Source organism: Acartia tonsa, chromosome 5, assembly GCF_053477335.1.
Source record: "Acartia tonsa isolate MP-2025a chromosome 5, ASM5347733v1, whole genome shotgun sequence".
Taxonomy (NCBI): Eukaryota; Metazoa; Arthropoda; class Copepoda; order Calanoida; family Acartiidae; genus Acartia; species Acartia tonsa.
This window is the reverse complement of record NC_137264.1, coordinates 33091977-33110646: the sequence shown is the minus strand read 5'-3', so window position 1 is coordinate 33110646 and position 18670 is coordinate 33091977. Positions and strand designations below refer to the sequence as shown.

The following is an 18670-nucleotide window of genomic DNA, read 5'->3' as shown; positions in this document are numbered from 1 at the left end:
GATATCCAAAATTTAAACCAAGTGTTTTGGTCATTTTTAGAAATCCAAGAAAGCTATGAATTCATTCATTGCTTAGTATAAACAGATTTGTATAAAGATTAGTTGAAATTAACATTTAAATAGGTGTATATTTTCTCACTTTTTAAAGTGTTTAATGTTATTATAAGGTTATGAACTATTAAATTGTCAAAACAATATACAACATGTATAATTGCAATTTTGAGTAATAAAATAGGAAATATAAATGTTACTGAAAATATTGAGACTTATTTTTTATCAAACTGGACGTTTTACTGTCTATCATATTGTTACATGCATAAAAATTATGTTATAATTTACAAACCTAAAATGGTAGATTCCTCCGGCTGTACCAAGAGGGGCATACTCCTAAAAAATTTGAGAAGTAAAAAATATTAAGGGAGTTAGTCTTTAATTAAAATGTTACTTTAACAAAGATGACACTTTTTGTTTTTGGATATTTTATTAAAATACTAACGGCTACGCCCCTAGAGGCCTCTAGTAACACTTTAATTTTTTCCTATACGTGAGACCCATCTAGAGGCACTTTTAGACGGATAAAGACAATTATACCCATAGATATAAACTGTCTGCAGAATCCTCAAACCTTATTTCATAACTCTATCTGATATCGCAGCTGATAAAATACAATTTCCAACACAGTGAAGGACATTGTTAGTTATATAGTGGCTTCGCTAATTAAAGCTATCCTTCTTTATAAAAAGTTAAAATACGTGTGAACATAAATCTTTTTTAAAGCCTGTATTCAAACCTGCAAATATCTGATGCTAACGCCATGTTCAGCTTCCATACTTTGGATAAAGGAGGTCATTTCATTTGCTGGATAAAATCCAAGAACTAGAATCTCTTTGATTTCTTTTACACTAAAAAAAAACAATCCTTACATTACATTAACTTGGTGTATGTCTCTAGCAAATGACCCCGCTAACAGCTGAACCGATAGGGTTCTTCTTTACAGGGAAGCTTATAAAGGTCAAGGGAAAGGGAAAACAATTTACAAAGATGACATCTCCATTTCGCAAGAAAAAGCTGCATTAGAAAAAAAGATACCTCCATTTTAATAAGAAGAGAGTCGACTTTTACTCCCTCTCCCAAAGGGTACACCAACAAACGAACTAGTGCAATAAACCATCTAAAAGACAAACTCTCTAGGGGGACATCTCTTAACACTCTCTTTGTACGTTTGTCGGAGTACCGTTATATAGCTAACCTTGCACAAGCTTCTATGTGATGTTGCAGGATGGGTATACCCGCCACGGGGAACAATGGTTTAGGTACATCCAGGGACAAGGGCCGGAATCTAAACAAAAAAATTTTGTCCACAAGCAGCGCATAAAACATGAAGGGATGAGACAAAAGACTGTAAATTAAACTTTGTGTTTCCACTTTGTAACCAATAATTTTAAGAACAATATAAGAATAATAAAATTCGTTAATGATCATATGTGACAAAGGAACTGGACACTTTTGAAAAGTGTGACAGACAATTAAACATTATAGAGTCCCTTGTTTTGCAGATCCTTAGGGCCGTACAAGTTACGATTAGGCGCATTTTTAATTGGTGGAAAATATGTATACAAGCTATACTTATGCCTTTTAACAAACTTTATACTACCTTGTTCCTTTTTGTGGGCCAGCTATCAGTATGACAGCCTTGACCACGCCCATTTTTTATTCTGTAAAATATATAATATTACATTACCTACATATCAATTATTTACATAAAATTCTGAAATCTTTGCTTTAATATTTACAATACAGTATGTTTAAAATCTAATATTCAATAGAAATTTCAAAATTTAATAAAACCTAATTCGAAGACTGAAATATCAAGTTTTAATAAAGTTTTCACCAGTATTAAAAAATCCTCTAGAATCAAATGGAACAAATTTTTTGATCACATAATAGAGTAATAAAATGCACTATTTGTGACATTATAAGACTAAATCTTTATCAAAGGAATCATAAAAGAAAAGTAAATAAAAATAAAAATTTTAAACACCTTAAAATCGGTTGGTACTTTTTTTTAGTGGTCATAAGGAAGACAAACTAATAATAATAATCTTATATGATAAATAAATGAATAAAATATAAAAGAATATTAAAAGATATTTACGGATAAATTATATAATGTCTGATTAAATAAAATAGTCTTTATGATACAGAAAATCAATATACAATTACAATAATTAAATTTTTATCTTACTGGAGTATTTCTATACGAAGAAACTTCATATAATAAAATAAGAATTAGATTTAAAGCACCTTCGGTGTCATACTGGTTTAGATGGACATCAAATTATCAACGAGTAATAGAATTTGCTTTGGCAGAATCATACTAAAAGTCTAAAGGCCAAGTTTACAATTTTGTTTTGTTCAATTTTCTAAATGCATTTGTTATTTAATAAAGTTTATGGAGGGTTAAATGTTTTTAAGAATAATTTTTATCTAGATTAATTTTCTAGTAATTTGGATTGTTTTTCTTAAAGTTTGAATTTTACAACTAATTTTAATTCAACATAGTATGTCTATCATAGACACTGTGCCGTTGAATTTCCACCTGGCGCTTCCAACGGTCAGTTTCTCTGCCCAGCCTGTTGACCACGCTACCTGGGCCTCCTCCCGCGCCACGCGTGTCTCCTGCCCCCGCCCCGTATCCGCGCTGGTAGGAGCGCAGCGGTGTGGCCGTGACGTCATTGTCAATGGCCCCGCCGTGATCGTTCTCTTGCTGTTGGTAGGGCAGGCTGCTGGAGTTCAGGCCACGACGCACCATCTCAAATGAAAAAGAAGACTACTTTCAATTATTCATCAAGTTGTTTATTTAATGTATACGGTATTATTAACCAATAATTGCTTAACACTAAGTCTCTAGGCGAGGACAGACGAGAACAGAAAAATATTCTAAAACCAACCGACACAATCTTCCTTAATAAGTATAACCATTTCGGACCAGCATTTTCTGAGATGGCTTCATACAAAAAAAACCTGACTACTTCATCTAATATGTTTACAATAGAGGGTTTGGAGGATAACAATGTGAATCACTTTAAAAAAAACAGCAGAATAAAGTATTTTATACAGTTAATAATCTCCAGGCTCCAAAGTATCATAAATGGCTTTTGACAATATGATCCAAATAAAAGGGATAGTTTCATGATGTGCATTTCAGAAAAATAATTTCAAGAATAAGTTACACGTAAGCCATCATTAAATTAATCGTTTTGTGATGTTTCTGTGAAAATAAGCCAGCATATATCACAAGAATAAGATTTTCAAGTCTTAATATTTTTAAACTACATATTATAAAATTGAAATTCTTTCAAATATATGCCATATAAATGAAGTTTAAATGATTGAACAGGAAAAAATATGCAGTTAACTAATTTCAAGTTTAAATACATTTCGTGCAACTACCCCTTTCGTGTTAAGAGTATTTATTAATTTTTTTTGCTACCCACAAAGTTCCTTTTGAGCATCTTTAAAAAAAGGGGGGGGGGGAATTTTTCCTATACCTAACAACTCAATCTATTTGAAATAAAGGGGGTTCTGTGCTTGACAAGGCACTTTAAGGGAAAGTGTCAATTTTTCTCAAAGATATTATTACCTGAATTTGTTTACCCTTGAACATTGGATCTACACAGACCAGGTAGACCAGGTATATGGACAGGATGGCCAGGATCCACAGAATCATTATCACAACAACCTTGATGGTCATTGTTGATCTCTCCTCGTGGGTGCATTTACACCGGGGACATAATTTCTCCATCTAAACATTATTTTAATCAGGAAAAACTGTCAATTTTGTTATCAACTGGAATTAGAAAAAAAAATCGTATCTATTTTCTGTAAGAAATATGCCATTTATCTTAATTATAAATATGCCAAACTTCTCAAAATTGGGCCTGCAAGAACTTTAAATACCTTTTAATGAACTTTAATTGGTTGGCTAAAAAAATAATGGTGTCCAAACTTTTCAATAAATAATTTTAATCTAAAAAAGGGATGATTTCTTTGTCATCATAAGGGATGGTTATCAATTTATTGTCCATTGTCTTTCGCTTAACATCCCTGCTTTTATAAAAATGTCACCTGAGTAATATCCAGATCAAGAACCGGCTGGATGACATGTTCACAATCACAATCTTTGGCATCCACTGTGCTGTTTATATAGATCTTGCGGTGGGGGAAATCAAGGCTGTCAGATAAACTTGAGTTAGCACCAAATACATCCAAAACTTCGGGACATCTAAATTTTATTTATATATTTGGTGGTTAACTAAATTCCTAAGGAAAACTGTGTTTGTTTAAAAAATTACGCATTGACTTAAAAACTCGCTTTTTCTAAAAAAAAACCTAGGTTAATTGACGTTAAAAGTTGTTAAGTCCAACATTCGTAAAAGCGAAGGTCCACTATCATAAGTGTCAGAACTTATTACGCAGAACATTAATTTGTAAGTCAAAATATTGTACATAAGTTTGTTGCAAAATTGCATAAATACAGGATACAATAAAAGGACATACTTTCATAATTAGGATTCGATTACAGAAATACCACGCTTATTTTATTTTACCTTGTTGCCCTAGGAATCATTATTCAAAAAATCAAATACATAGGACATTTATAATAGTTGTTGTAAAAAAATTTAAAATCAGCATGTTTAAAATGGAAGTAGGGACTTTCTGGTAGCAATTATTGAGTTGCTACGCTTCCTAAATCGTACTTAACTGTTAAAGAATTATCATTCAAGGTTTGACATCGAAAAGACAATTCTAACATGTCTAAATTAACGAAAAGAGCTAAAGGACGGAACGACCCTAATTATAGAACATCTTAGCTATTAAAAAGTGCATTAAGCCAAATTGTTATCACAATGTTAAAAATTACTTTTGACGGCAAAAAATGTAAAAGATAAGACTTTGCAGATTTTATTTCTTAATCAGTTTACTTCAAATAATGACAATTATTAGCTATCACAGTGTTGCTTTTTTATTATGCATTTTAATTTTAGAAGTAAGGGCAGAATCTTTGGGGAAAAACTCTGGATGTGATTGCCCGGTTAATGAGATACAAGAACTTAGGAATCAAATAGAAGACCTAAAAGCTTATTTTGAAAATAAGCTTCAAGAACAGAAGAATATCAATGAGGAAAAAGACAGAATTTTGAAAAAATTACAGCACATAATAGTTGACTATGATAAGGCCAATAATAAAGATGCTATGGATAATGAGAAAGCTGAAGGAATAGAAGATGATGTCCAACAAAACTCTCAAGACATTGAAGAGCTTAGGATTGAAGTCTATCACCAAGAAGACATCCTTAATCGTGTAAGTACAGATCTTAAGAATCTTAATAATACATTTGAAGAAGCAATTTTATTTATTGATGAAACCAGGCCTCCTGTTGGAAGTATTATTGCATGGCTCCCTCAGCTATCAGACAAGAAAGAAATCCCGCAAGGTTGGCAAAGATGTGATGGATCAACTATTAATGAAGGACCTATGATTGGAGAGGTTACTCCTGATCTGAACACTGAGGGTAGATTCCTCAGGGGTGCACTGGATGATAATGCTGGCCATTTTCAATCTGATGCCATACAAGATCACCAGCATATAGATAAAGGCAGATAAAAGAAAATATTTCAGTAAAGTGACACTTAAACATTTAATTTTTTTGCAATATAGTTTTGCTAATGCATTTTGTTAGGACTTTTTATTTCGAGTTGTCAAGTTAATTCTTTTTTACATATCATTGATTGTCTGGATTAACGGATTTGTTTAATCCACTTCCATTATTTTTCTCCTTACATAACCCACCATCATATTGCTTAAAACTCAAGACAAAGTTAAAACAATATTTGCACCATCAAAAAAAACTTTTATTGCAATTTCAAATTGAAAATAAAATGGTGGTACAGTTAGAAAAATCCCATCAATGAACAATCGTTAAATATAATATTTTTAAAAAATTAAAAAAATTTTATTTTTTCTTTATCTGTATCTTTAAGGGCATTCCCACGACGATACTGGTCACACGCATACTGATCAAGGCCACCAACACCATCTGAATGAAGAATGGAATGGATCCTCAACAATATTTACAAAGATTGATGGAGAAAGCGGTAATCATGTTTGCTATGCTGGTTGCACTGATAGGTGGGGAGGATTATGGAAATATTATATTCCACGTGGTTATGCAGATTTAACAACTAATTCAGCTAACATTGTGGCTAGTATGTCTGGTCTAGGTGGTGTGGACTCTGACAAAGCAGCAGTGGAGACCAGACCTGTCAATATGGCTGTTGTTTGGATCATCAGAATATTTTGAATTTTGATGTTGTTTATAATACAAATGAAAGTTTATTTGTTTCTAATTAAATAGCTTTTAATATATTTTCTTTTTTCTACTGTTTCTTTTATAAGACTTTAGAAGACGAAGAAAGTCGCTCAATGTGACGTCATAAAAATGAGGGATTATCCATGTCTTTTTTAGGGGTTTTCTTTCCCACTCCTCCTCTCCTCATCCCTCATTTTTATTACATCAGTATTTTTTTTGAGCGACTTTCTTCGTCTTCAAGACTTTAATATATTCTATATATTATAATATATTTATATCAAGGGGGGGGGGGGGGAGTTTGTACACTTACAGGAAGTGAAATTTCAGTATCAAATTTTGCCCTGGCCGTTTGGGCTTGTTTTTATAGTTATAACCCTAATTCTTTTTGTAAACTCTCTTATATGATTGGATCTACCTGTAAAACTTTGAAAATTGAATTTTGGGACTTTCCTTCTAGGGGCTAGTTGGGCAAAAACTAAAATTTTAAGTTATGAGCTTATTTTTTTTAGATATCGAGCTGATTTATTAAATGGAAACTTTCATTACATAAATGAGTTGATTAGCCACCCCATATTACATTTTTGCACTTTACTTCTAGGGGCTTGCAAGCTCAAAACTTATAAAATTTGTATTTGGGGGGGTTGTTTTACCCTAAAAGTCTGAAACCAAATCAAAACTTAAATCTAAAAATAAAATACCCTAGAACTATCCTAAGACTTTTAGAGGTTACTGAGATCTTATCGGAAAAAAACAATAAATAAACCATAATATTTATTTAATTAAACAAAACTTACTTGCAACTACATCTGCCATCAACATTAGAAAGTGCGGGTGTTGGTAGGGCCAGGACAACCAGCCCAACCACAGGATACAGCATGGATAACAACATCCTATATATCTTTGTCTATGCTCCTAGGGACATTTTTATTTCTGAAATAATAACGTGTTCAATATCACAGCAACTGTCATAGTGATTTACATAATCTGGTTGAACAAAACAGTGGAGGGCTTTCAAACAAACATATTTTGTAAAACCAATTCAAACCCACCCACCCCCTAGTTATTTTTCAGTTTAGAAGAAAATAACCTTTACGCTAAAGTAATTGTTAATTTTCAAAATATTATCTGAAATTAATCTGGGTCATTACAAAAAGTTAACAATCTGTAATAATCTAAATATAACCGCGGCAATAAGAACTATCACAAAAGTGGATTTAAAGTAGGAATTCTTGTGTAGTAATATTATATCATTGGATTGTTGTTGATTGATGGATGTAGCTTCTTGTGATGGTATACATGCGGCTCCTGATACCTCTCCTTGTTCATATGGTTCTGCTAAAGAGGGTCGGATAACCTATTTCATTTGTGGGCATTTTAATTTTCAATCATATTTAGATATACTGTTACACATATAAAAAGAAATTTAGCAACTCTAAAAGAAGGAGGCGGATGTGCAGATTTTTAAAAATAACAAACAACAGTCATTAAAGAAACTGCTATGCTAAATCCCAGTACTGAAACTTTTTTAGTCGGGACCTTTTGTGTTCTAGGTTTTGTTTCAAAAGTGTCATATTTCCCCCAGCTGTAACCCACATGAGAATCAATTCGAAAAAACATTTAGTAATTTCAGCTGATTTTTCCGTGATTTAATAGGCAACGCTTCGTAGTAAAGACTAGGTAGGTACCTTTTTATCTGCACCCCAAAATTATTTTAAAAAGGACTATCCACGAACCAGAGCAAGTGATTCTAAGCATCTTCTAGCATTGACACATAGTATATTTTTAGTGAATATACTAGGTTTATGTTAATTATTTGCTTTATTAACTAAAAAGTTAGGTTTCACCATGGTTTTATATGAAAAAAACTTTGAAATGTAAATCAATTTTAAAAGCAATATCATCAAATGCTTTGTTGAGTTCAAAGAACAAAATAAAATAACACTGCAGAAAAGCATCAAATGTTGTAAATTGCAAATGTACATTAATTAAACTGTTTACAAGTTACCAACCCTTTTTCTAAATATACATTTTTAATCACAACAATATAATTTTGTGTCAAAGCTTTTAAACGACAGTTTGAACTCATCAAAACATTCGATGATATTGCACCAAACAATGCTTAACAAACCATGGTGAAACCTAACTTTTTAGTCGATAAAGCAAATATTAAACATAAACCTAGTATATATACTAAAAAAATACTATGGGTCAATGCTGGAAGATGCTTAGAATCACTTGCTCTTGTTCGTGGATAGTCCTCTTTATTTCGATTGTTGGCTATCCTTTATATATCTGCAACTCTCCAACCTTATTACTATTACCTATAAGTTTTAAAAATTCATTAACCAACAACAACAAGTCAACCAATAAATTTCCCGAATCTTTATAATCTACTAATTCTTTTAATCTTTTTACTTTTACTCATTTTAACTTTTATTTTCACTTTAAAATATAAAATGCTTTCCTGTGATGAATTTATTAATTCTCCAATCATAGAAAACTTTGAAGTGCTTGTAATTCTCACCTGCAATGTCAAAGTATGATTAATGCAAACCGTTACAAAAATAACACTTGTGTCATTAATGTTTTTAATAAATCAATGATTTCAGAATTAAAATTACAGTTGATAAATAATAGATTGTTATATATAATAAAAGCAGGGATCTTGAGGGATAAGACAATGGACGATGTTTAATCATCTTTAATACCTAATGAAAATCAAAATCACCCGTTATGTAGATTAAAATTAAAAAGTTGAAAAGTATGGACACTGCTAGTTTAGAACCAACAATTATAAATTGTATAAATAACCAAAGTTTTGGAGAAAACTAATAAGATATTGTTGTTATAAAACTTTGGATACCCGTGTAATTTAGAGTTCAATGTTACCATTCTCCCTCAAATAAAATGAAAACTTGCAACATACATCATATGACTACATAATAATAGAATAGATACAGAGTAAGATATATTAAACGCGGATTACTGGTAGCAAAAAAAGTACTACTATTGTTTTAGACTTGAAGATGCTTCAGAATATTGTTATATAAATCACCATAAAGAAATTAAAAAATAATACTTACATCAAACATTTTACCCATAAGCTCTGGTAGCTTTGGTACCAAAACCTGATAATAAATCATTTTCATGTACATTTGGAGAAAAAAAAACACTCTGTCCTTTATATTTAGCTAGCCACTGCATGGACATATATTCTTTATACTTCTTAATCTTTATGATGTTCTTGGATACTTGATGTCCCAAGTTTTTAATAACCAGAGACTAGCCAATAATAATCCCTATATTAAAGTAACATCTGCCTCTCTGTCTGTGTGTTATATCGAATAATTTCGCAAACCGCTCGTCCGATATATTTCTCATTTACAGCGAAGCTTCTCGCAGGCCCATGGAAAGGTTTTGATTACCTATTTAAGGGGAGGGTGGCTCCTTGAGAATTTTTTCTAATCCCTACAACCCCCTCCCCCCCCCTTCACTTGGTGCCCCTATCAGCTAGTAAATAATACTACAGAAACAGTCTTAAATTTGTGAGGAGTACATGAAAATAATTTTGCCTGTTCATAAAACTCATTGTGAGCAACATAATAATTTCCATCATGCGAAGTTTCTGTTACTAATACCCTGAAATTTATTTAATAGAAATAAGTTAATTAAAATAAAAATTATCGGTAGAAAAGTTTGCACACTGCTAGTTTAGAAACAACTTATCAAAATTCAATAAAAATGGTCAAAATTTTAGAACCAAAATAAAACAGGGCAGAGTGGTTATAAAACTTTGGTTGCAAATGAATTTTTTTGTCCAGTGACCCCTCCATTCCTGTTATAGCAACTTATTTAGTTAAAAGCGCAACGAATCTTGCTATATATGTGTAAGTTATTGGGTCATTAATTTGGCTATAAATTACCTAGGCGTTTTTGTATACCTAGAAATACGTACATACTCCAGTTTAAGAGTGGCTACGCTAAATAATTATATATTATTAAAATTATTTACCTGTAAATTTTTCCCTCTCTACCATCATATGGTTTAAAAGTTTGAAAATACTCAGATAATTCTCTTGTTCTCCCCTTTACAATCTAAAACATAATATTTTATTTTAAAGTTTTAATAAGTTAAGTTGTAACATAAAGAAGCTATACCTAATATTTACAGGAAATACATTTAAATTATAAATAAATGCAAAGAATAAAAGGGGAGTTTAGTATTTATTTCGAATGTTCGTCTGTATAATGTGAAAAAGTTTATTCTGATACTGTAATTTAACAAATAAACTAGCGGCTTAGCCCCTAGTATCCAGGGGCTGTGTATATAGAGTAGTGGTTAGCGCACTACGCTGTGGTTGGGAAAATCCGAGTTCAAGTCCCCTCATAGATATTGCACTTGGATGACAAATGCTGTTGCAATTTGTCAGAATATATCACGCAACCTTCCCTGTGATGCCCTTAGGTTGTAAGGAGGGAGATTTGTAGGAAGATAGGATCCTACCTATCAAGCAACTGTAATCGTGCTTTCCCTCGTCCATGCTCCTCATTCATATGAGAGTGCCATTAATTAGGGTGGCTTAATATGGAACACCTGCCAAAACTCTAGGCCAGGGTGATGTAATAATTGAGTAGCTTCCACGAGAATTGCGGGTCAGCTTGTAATGTAACATAGAATACACTCAGCTGTGCGCGAAGCTTACCAATCTAGGATAGGTCAAAGGATTCTCACCTCCAATCTCCTCGTGCATCTGAATCCTAACTTCAGAGAATCAAGGCTACATACATACAGGGGCTGTGTATTCAAGGGGATAAGAAGGGGGAAGGTGGGTAGAAAACCAGTCAATGCTAAAATCCAAAAATAAAATAGCCTAAAACCATTTTTGGACCTATATAAAACTTTTCTCAAAAGGAGAACTCAAGAATTATAAAGAAAGACATTTCAAGGGTGGGGGGGGGGGGGGGGGTAAGTTTTGACACATTTACGTAAACCTGGTACCTATGCTATATCTTTGGACTGAGAGGATAGGTTATTAAAGATAAAATCATTCTTATATGATGAATTTCACGAAGTTTTAAGATTTTAAAAATGAATAAATTTTTTTTTTTAAGTTACAGGTCAACTTATAAAAAAAAATATGCATCTTTTTCAATATTATTCACATATTTGAAGAAAAAAGATGCATACCTATTTTGTTTTATAAGTTTATTTGTAACTTAAATTTTTTTTTTTCATTTTTACCTGTACAGAGACCACCTGGAGGCCTGCAGCTCCGGAACCTGGAGGTCTATCCAAAAAATCTTAAAACCTCGTGAAATACATCATATAAGAATGATTTTATCTTTAATAACCTATTCTCACAGTCCAAAGATAAAGCCTAGGTACCAGGTTTACGCAAATGTGTCAAAACTTCCCTCCCCCTTGATCTTAAAATGTATAGAATGCAAAAAGAGAAGAAGTTGCCTCCATAAAATATTTTAATTTAAACTTACTTGAGTGGGAATTCTCTTCATTTTAGCGGCTGGGGTGCCAGGTCTGAATCAAATAAATTTTTAATGTATTTATAACTAGTTGCTTCGCCCCTTGCCCCCAGGTGAGGGCGGGGAGGTAAGGGAAATAGCCTAAAACCACCACAAGACATTTAAATTGCTCCCCTGAAAGTTACAACCCATTCAGATCAGCATTTTCTGACATTTAAGCTTCTGACATAAAAACCCTATATTATAGAATTACACTGATAAGTTAATTTCAACATTAATGTAAAACACCTGACATACTTATGCCAGGATTAGGTATTTACGATTTTAATACAGCAGGTGTTGGAAATTTTTTAGAATCAGGATATAACGCTTAAACTAAAAGCTATTAATGCCTCACTATAGCTGTATCTCATCCCCATTCATTTGATCACTAAGGTCATAACAACAACAAAGAAATTACCTAATAATCTAAAACTCGAAATGAATTAAAAGATTACCTTGGAAAAAACTGGTTAATAAAAAGGCTGGGAAAGTTATGTCTTTTTACAAGCTCCATTGTTTCCTAAAATGTGGCATTACATTATTATCAAGTACAATTACAAGTCCAAAAGATGCGAAAATATTTGGCAATAACCAAGGTTATTTCATACCTACTAAAATAGCAATTTCTATAGGTATTACTTTTTCAAACTTTTCTTTATTCCTTTCATTCTTGTTTAGGTATATACATTTTGGAGTGAATTGTACAAAATCTTTGGAAAACGTGTGGAAATTATCACCTGAAAATCCTCATCAGTTTCTGTAGGAAATCCACAAATAATGTCAGTAATAATGGTAATTCCAGGAACTCTGTTCTTTAAATATGTAACCAACTCTTCAAACTAAATGTAGAGGATACATTCAATTAAAACAAAATTAAATGTAACAACCCTTTTATAAAATAGTTTGGTAATCAAAATTTCGCAGCATTCTTTAATTTTTAGATAAATATAATAACATCACTGCATGCACATTAAAGTGCCAAGTAAATATAACAATATTAATGTTAATATAGTCACCTGAGCTGTGGTATATTCTCTTTTCATGTCTGCTAGAACTGCATCCGATCCAGCCTGTCAAATATATATTTCAGGGGTGTATATTCTGCACAAGATTCATTTTTTCCCAGCAGCAAAATTTTTTATTTTTTTCCTCTCCTAGTTTTTTCCAGCAATGAAGTGGAAAAATATTTCCAGAACTATTTAAGGGGGGGTTTTTTAATGCAACCATCTCGTAATCAGTGATTAAATGGCACTTAGAATTCGAATTTCGATCAGAAATTTTGCATGAATAATCCTTGGTAGGTCTATTTTCCCTAAATCGAACAAAAAGTTGGAAAAGTAACGGCTGGCGGCTCAGCCGTTTAGCCGTTTTTTGCCTATTTTCAGGGCAAATTCATCATTAATTACGTAGGAATCAACTTTTTAAAACATATTTTTGGTTTAATTCATGTTAAATGATAGCAATAACCAATTTTTAAATTTCTAGTACCAACAGCTACCGGCTAGAACCGTTTGATAAGGTTTATGAGTGAGAAAAAGTATTATGTGAAAATAGGTTTCGTGATTTTTTTGCTCTTAAGATAGTAATAAAATGGCAAAACAGCTGAGCCGCCAGCCGTTAGCCGTTACTTTTCCAACTTTTTGTTCGATTTAGGGAAAATAGACCTACCAAGGATTATTCATGCAAAATTTCTGATCGAAATTCAAATTCTAAGTGCCATTTAATCATTGATTACGAGATGGTTGCATTAAACCCCCCCCCCCCCCCCCTTTATTCATATTATCCCCCTTCTCAAATATTCTTTTAGTTTTTTTTATCATCAAGTTGGGGAGAAAAATGGAAAAAATGTTTTCAGTTCTCTTAATGTTTACATTTTGTTACCCCCAACCACATATTTTTTAATTTTTGAGAAAAAATACCAAATATATTTTTACCTGTACTGGTACATGAAGGAAGGAATACACCCTGTCGTGATTTAATATTTTAGCCATTTCATCCAAATGGTCCATGATGTATGGTGGATTTGTCATTCCTAAAAAAATAATTATTTATTACCTACCTAGTACAATTATTTTGTTCATATTTAGTCCCATTTGATTCAATCCAATAATACAAGCAATGAGATTTCTCCAAAAAAAAGTGTAAATTCTTTTTTAAAGGATTCTTAACAAACTAAAAATATAATATTCTCTTTTTACTGGAGAGCTTATTGGATGGAAAGTTAATCATTGTAAATATTTTCTAGCTAATAACGAAAACTGATTTATACATATCCTTTCCTTCTACGTATAAAGATTACCTAATCTAAGTCTACACCCCTCGGGGATGACTTCGACTAGTTTCCATAGAAGTTCTGGCAGAGATGTACCAATATCTCTGCCATAGGCTCCCGTGTCTTCTGAGGTCAACCATATCTCACAAACACCTTCCTAAGAAAAATAAAAATAATGAAAGTTCATATATCATTGATTTGTAATATATACATATATTATCTGTAATAATTATAAAGGTTTAAGTTGTATGGCCATGCCAAAACAGCACCTTAAGTTAAAAGGATATTAGTGCTGCTTCTTCAAAGAATTAACAAAAACTTTAAGTAGATGGAACGCATTAACCCCAAAAGATAGGTCCCTTGTCCCTGTGTGCAATTCTTTAAAAGTACAATAGCGTATGAAACCCTTAATCTCCCTTTAACACAGATGCATTACCTGAAAACTTTGAACAGCCCTGGCAACAATTTCCTCGGGTGGGTAGCTGCCCAACTCTCCCCTGGCATGCTTGGTCTTACAATATGTACACTGATTCAAACAACCTTTCAAGAAATATAACAAAATGTTAGATCTATGCAAAGCAAAATTATAAGCTTCTGAAATATGAACTTAAGTTTTCTACAAAGTAGTCATCAAATATAAATATAGCACATAACTGATACAAACTGAACTACAAAGAGGGAATTCGAGTAAATATCATAACTTATTTAATTTATATTATTACCCTATTAGGGACATTTATAAATATCATTTTTACCTGTATTAATAGCAATTATTTCAACCAATGGATTTCTTCTTATTTTGGGCAGATCCAACTTTGCACCACCAACTTTCTTTCCTTCTGCTCGCTTAGAGCCAAACATTCGGACAGAATTTCCCTTCAGACTCTCCTCAACAACCTCGACGACTCTGTCAATTTGTTGGACACCAATGACGGAGAGGCCTTTGATGTAATCAGCATTTTGTTTTCCCTGTAAAGATAATATAAAATTAAGGTGGCGGGCTTTTATTTAAGATTAGTTTGGTGTCTAGAAACCGTAAGGGTAATCTTCATATAAAAGTAACAGGATGTAATTGTCGTTTGGGGGAGAGAAACACAACCCTCCCAATATAAAAATCGCCCATAAAAAATGAGACCCCTTCCCCTTAAAAAAATCGTTTATAATTTTTACAAAAGATAAATATAGGTACCTATACATTATCTAAAACACTAAGTAGAACGTTGTGTGTCTGACTGAAGCTTTGGAGCTTTATAAACGCTACATTATCGATCATGGATAATAAGCCTGTTATTGGTACGAACATACTTTTCCTTGTTAGTAGTGCAGCTACTACAAAACTAAGCTATGCCTGAACACATTATACCTGAGGGACACAGCCAGCGACCACAACCTTCTTATTTTTCTCTAACCCTGCCTTCACCTCATTCTTGAAATGTTCCTCCGCCGGGTTTTTAACTGTGCAAGAGTTCAACAGCCACAAGTCTGCATTCTCTTTCTCTGTTGTAATTGTGTAACCCTGTGAACAAATTATATTAATACAAATATTAAGAATTACAACTTCCAAACCTAATTAAAGAGTTAAGTTGCGATTGGGCATCAAATTACAAGCGTAGCATATCAATAACTAACACTCATTTGATAATTTTACTATCTTGATCTTCAGCAATTTACAACAAAATTCAAAATTACAATCAAAACTTAAAATGTTTCTTTAGTTTCATAGCGCGTTGTTTTTAAGGATATTGACATCATTGTATAGTTTACCTGTGCAGCTAGCTGACCGGCCATATATTCGCTGTCAGAACTGTTATGAGCACAGCCCCAGGTATTAACAAACACACTGGCTGTTCCAGGAACAATGTTTTCAACTTCATTGCTGGTTAGACGATTTTCTACAGAAAACAAATATTATATTATCATATGATATGAGAAAACTAATCTATATATTACAGAAATCAGCAAGTATTCTTATAGAATATTCAGTATATGTTCAAAAGATGAATAAGAACTTTTAATGCATTAAAAGCGTGCATGATAGCCTTTGTGTTTGCAGAGTTCTATTTTAGATGATGAATTCTTCGAGAAACTGCGTAGATACGAATATCATGAACATATTTTCAGAGGGGAGGAAATGCCAAGATACTGCTGCAATAAAAAAGAAAATATTGGGATGAATTTTTCTACCTAAAACGAGAGAATCTTGGTTGTCATCTTCGATTTGCTTTTCAATTTTATCTATTTTTTTCTCCTTTTTCTTTCTCACCCTTGGAACTATATTGCTCTTGTTTTCATATCTTTCTTTTGGAGTTATTGTGTCTTGCCCAATCAAATCCTCGATGTCATCAATACCCAATAGGTCACAAGCACTTTCGGGCATTATTATTAAATATATAAACTGCTATCTGAAAGTAAAAAAATATATATAAAAAAGCTATCACAATATAATATCCTTTAGCAAATCTCTATTTTCTACAGCAACTTGATAGGGTAGTTGTTTCTTTACTGCAAGATATACTTTCAAGTCCTCTGAACCATTTTTAATATTTGTATCAGCTTCATGATTATCAGAATGTTCACCATTTGTATCATTACTTTTATCCTTGTTCTTGTCATCTTCATCAATATGAAGAACAGGTGCAGAGCTGTAGTCTTGTTCATAATCATTTGAATCAAGAAGCTCACTCATATCTTGATTAACTTCGTCAGGATTACAATTCTTTAAAGCTAAAAATTCTTCACTTTTCTTTGATTGACAATTATTACATAATATGTCCATGGCTTTATTTATCAAACCCGGACTTAATATATCTACAAATTGACAGTCACTAAGCTGAAATTTGTCACAAACTCCTTCACATAAAACACCATTAAAACAAATATCAAAATTAGTTTTATTCACATTAAAGTTCGAAATACATGATTGTTTTGGTATATAGATTCCAACTGAAGAATTATTAAAACTGGAATTAAATATTGTAATATTATTACATCCAAAACAAGTTGCGCCAATTCTAGCATCAGAAAAGCTACAATTATCCATAACAGTGGTGTCGACACTTTGAATAAATGCGCAAGTTGTTGTCGACAACTTCTTTTCTACTTCTTTGTCTGTATAAACAGAACAGTTTGTTAACATTAATTCTTTCACATTTTTTGCGCTAAAAGCAGTACCTTGTGAATGGCTGAACTTGGCAATACTATACTCAATACAAAGTTTAGATGAATTATCACATTGTACTGCAATAGATGGTTCTTCTTCAGAGTAGAGACACAAATCAAAATCACAACCAATAACTTGCATAGATATAACTCCTATCTTATCACAAATAACTTTAAAGCCATCTTGAACATCATTTACAGAACAATTTTTAACAACTATTGATATATCCTTCCAATCATAACTGTTCGGAGGAACTGTTAACACACAATAAGCTTCATTCATATAACATGTGTCAAATTCTAAACTTAGGTTATGTCCATCTTCTATTGACAAAAATCTTTGACAACTTCCTAGACCTTCCAAAATACATTCAGAAAACATGACATCTGTTTTCTTTTGCTCGCACTTAGAAGGATAGATATAGAATGAAGTGTTTACGAAACATTCAAATACACAGTTTTCAAATATGACTCGTCCAGAAAATAAATTGACTGCTTGTTGACTTTCAGGGCTGTCACCAATCTCGAATTTAATGTTATGAAATGTTATTCTACTGTTTGACATGATACGAAGAGAGCTGCTAACACTACACTCGTCACAGCTTTCTCCTATTATTTTCAATTCCTGAAAAAAATGTAATAGATCAAAAAATTAATTTTAAAAATAGTGACTAAACAGATAGAATACTTCCTACATCTTTAATATAAAGATGTTTGAGAATTTAAAGAGGAAATGGGGGCTCTTGAAAAACAAAAAAAATCAAGAATAGACAAACGGACAAAGTGAGTTATAAAGACTATAACTTACTTTGATAGAACAGATGCTCAGTGGAAATAAATAAACAGTGAAAATATTTTATAAATAAATAATGAACATACCTATATATTACAGTGTTCCGGATTTGAAAAGTTTTGTTAAAATTTTGGCCCCCAAAAACGACCCATGCAAAATATTTTTTTCTGTAATGCAAAAATTTGCGACGTTACAAGCACTTTGAAACGGACAAAAGTTCCTCAAAGCGTATCAGAATGACGGACAGTCAAAGTTAATTATAGAGTAGCTTCGATACAAAATTTGGATCTAATGCAGTTCACGGCAAAATATTGCTGGTAACGAATATTGCCAAAAATCTATGAATTTTAGAAGCTGCTAGCTGCCAAACGGCTGAACGTACAGATCATACCTTCACACTATTTTAAGCGGTATAAGAAGGCCTTCATATAATCTGGAATAACCAAGATCCAAAGATGCACAGGGAAAGCTTCACTGAAGAAAAAACGCGTAAAATAGGCCTTTTCGCGCATTTCTCTGCACTGCGAGATAATTAGGCTTTATTGATTT

The 18670-nt window shown here is 32.3% G+C and overlaps 4 protein-coding genes across 16 annotated transcripts in view; 3 read left to right on the top strand and 1 right to left on the bottom strand.

The window, feature by feature from the left end:
• Window positions 1-18670, top strand: part of Rrp45 (exosome complex component Rrp45) — a 350250-nt gene that overhangs the window by 259745 nt on the left and 71835 nt on the right. The window lies entirely within an intron of this gene.
• Window positions 1-18670, top strand: part of LOC145319967 (uncharacterized) — a 274659-nt gene that overhangs the window by 196311 nt on the left and 59678 nt on the right. The gene's annotated exons all lie outside the window — the stretch shown is intronic.
• Window positions 1-18670, bottom strand: part of LOC145319959 (uncharacterized) — a 114526-nt gene that overhangs the window by 38290 nt on the left and 57566 nt on the right. The gene's annotated exons all lie outside the window — the stretch shown is intronic.
• On the top strand, window positions 4924-6578 carry LOC145319963 (uncharacterized). Its single transcript, XM_080162372.1, has 2 exons — window positions 4924-5660; window positions 6046-6578. The coding sequence occupies exons 1-2, from the start codon at window positions 4994-4996 to the stop codon at window positions 6363-6365; spliced, it is 987 nt and encodes a 328-aa protein (XP_080018498.1). The 5' UTR covers window positions 4924-4993; the 3' UTR covers window positions 6366-6578.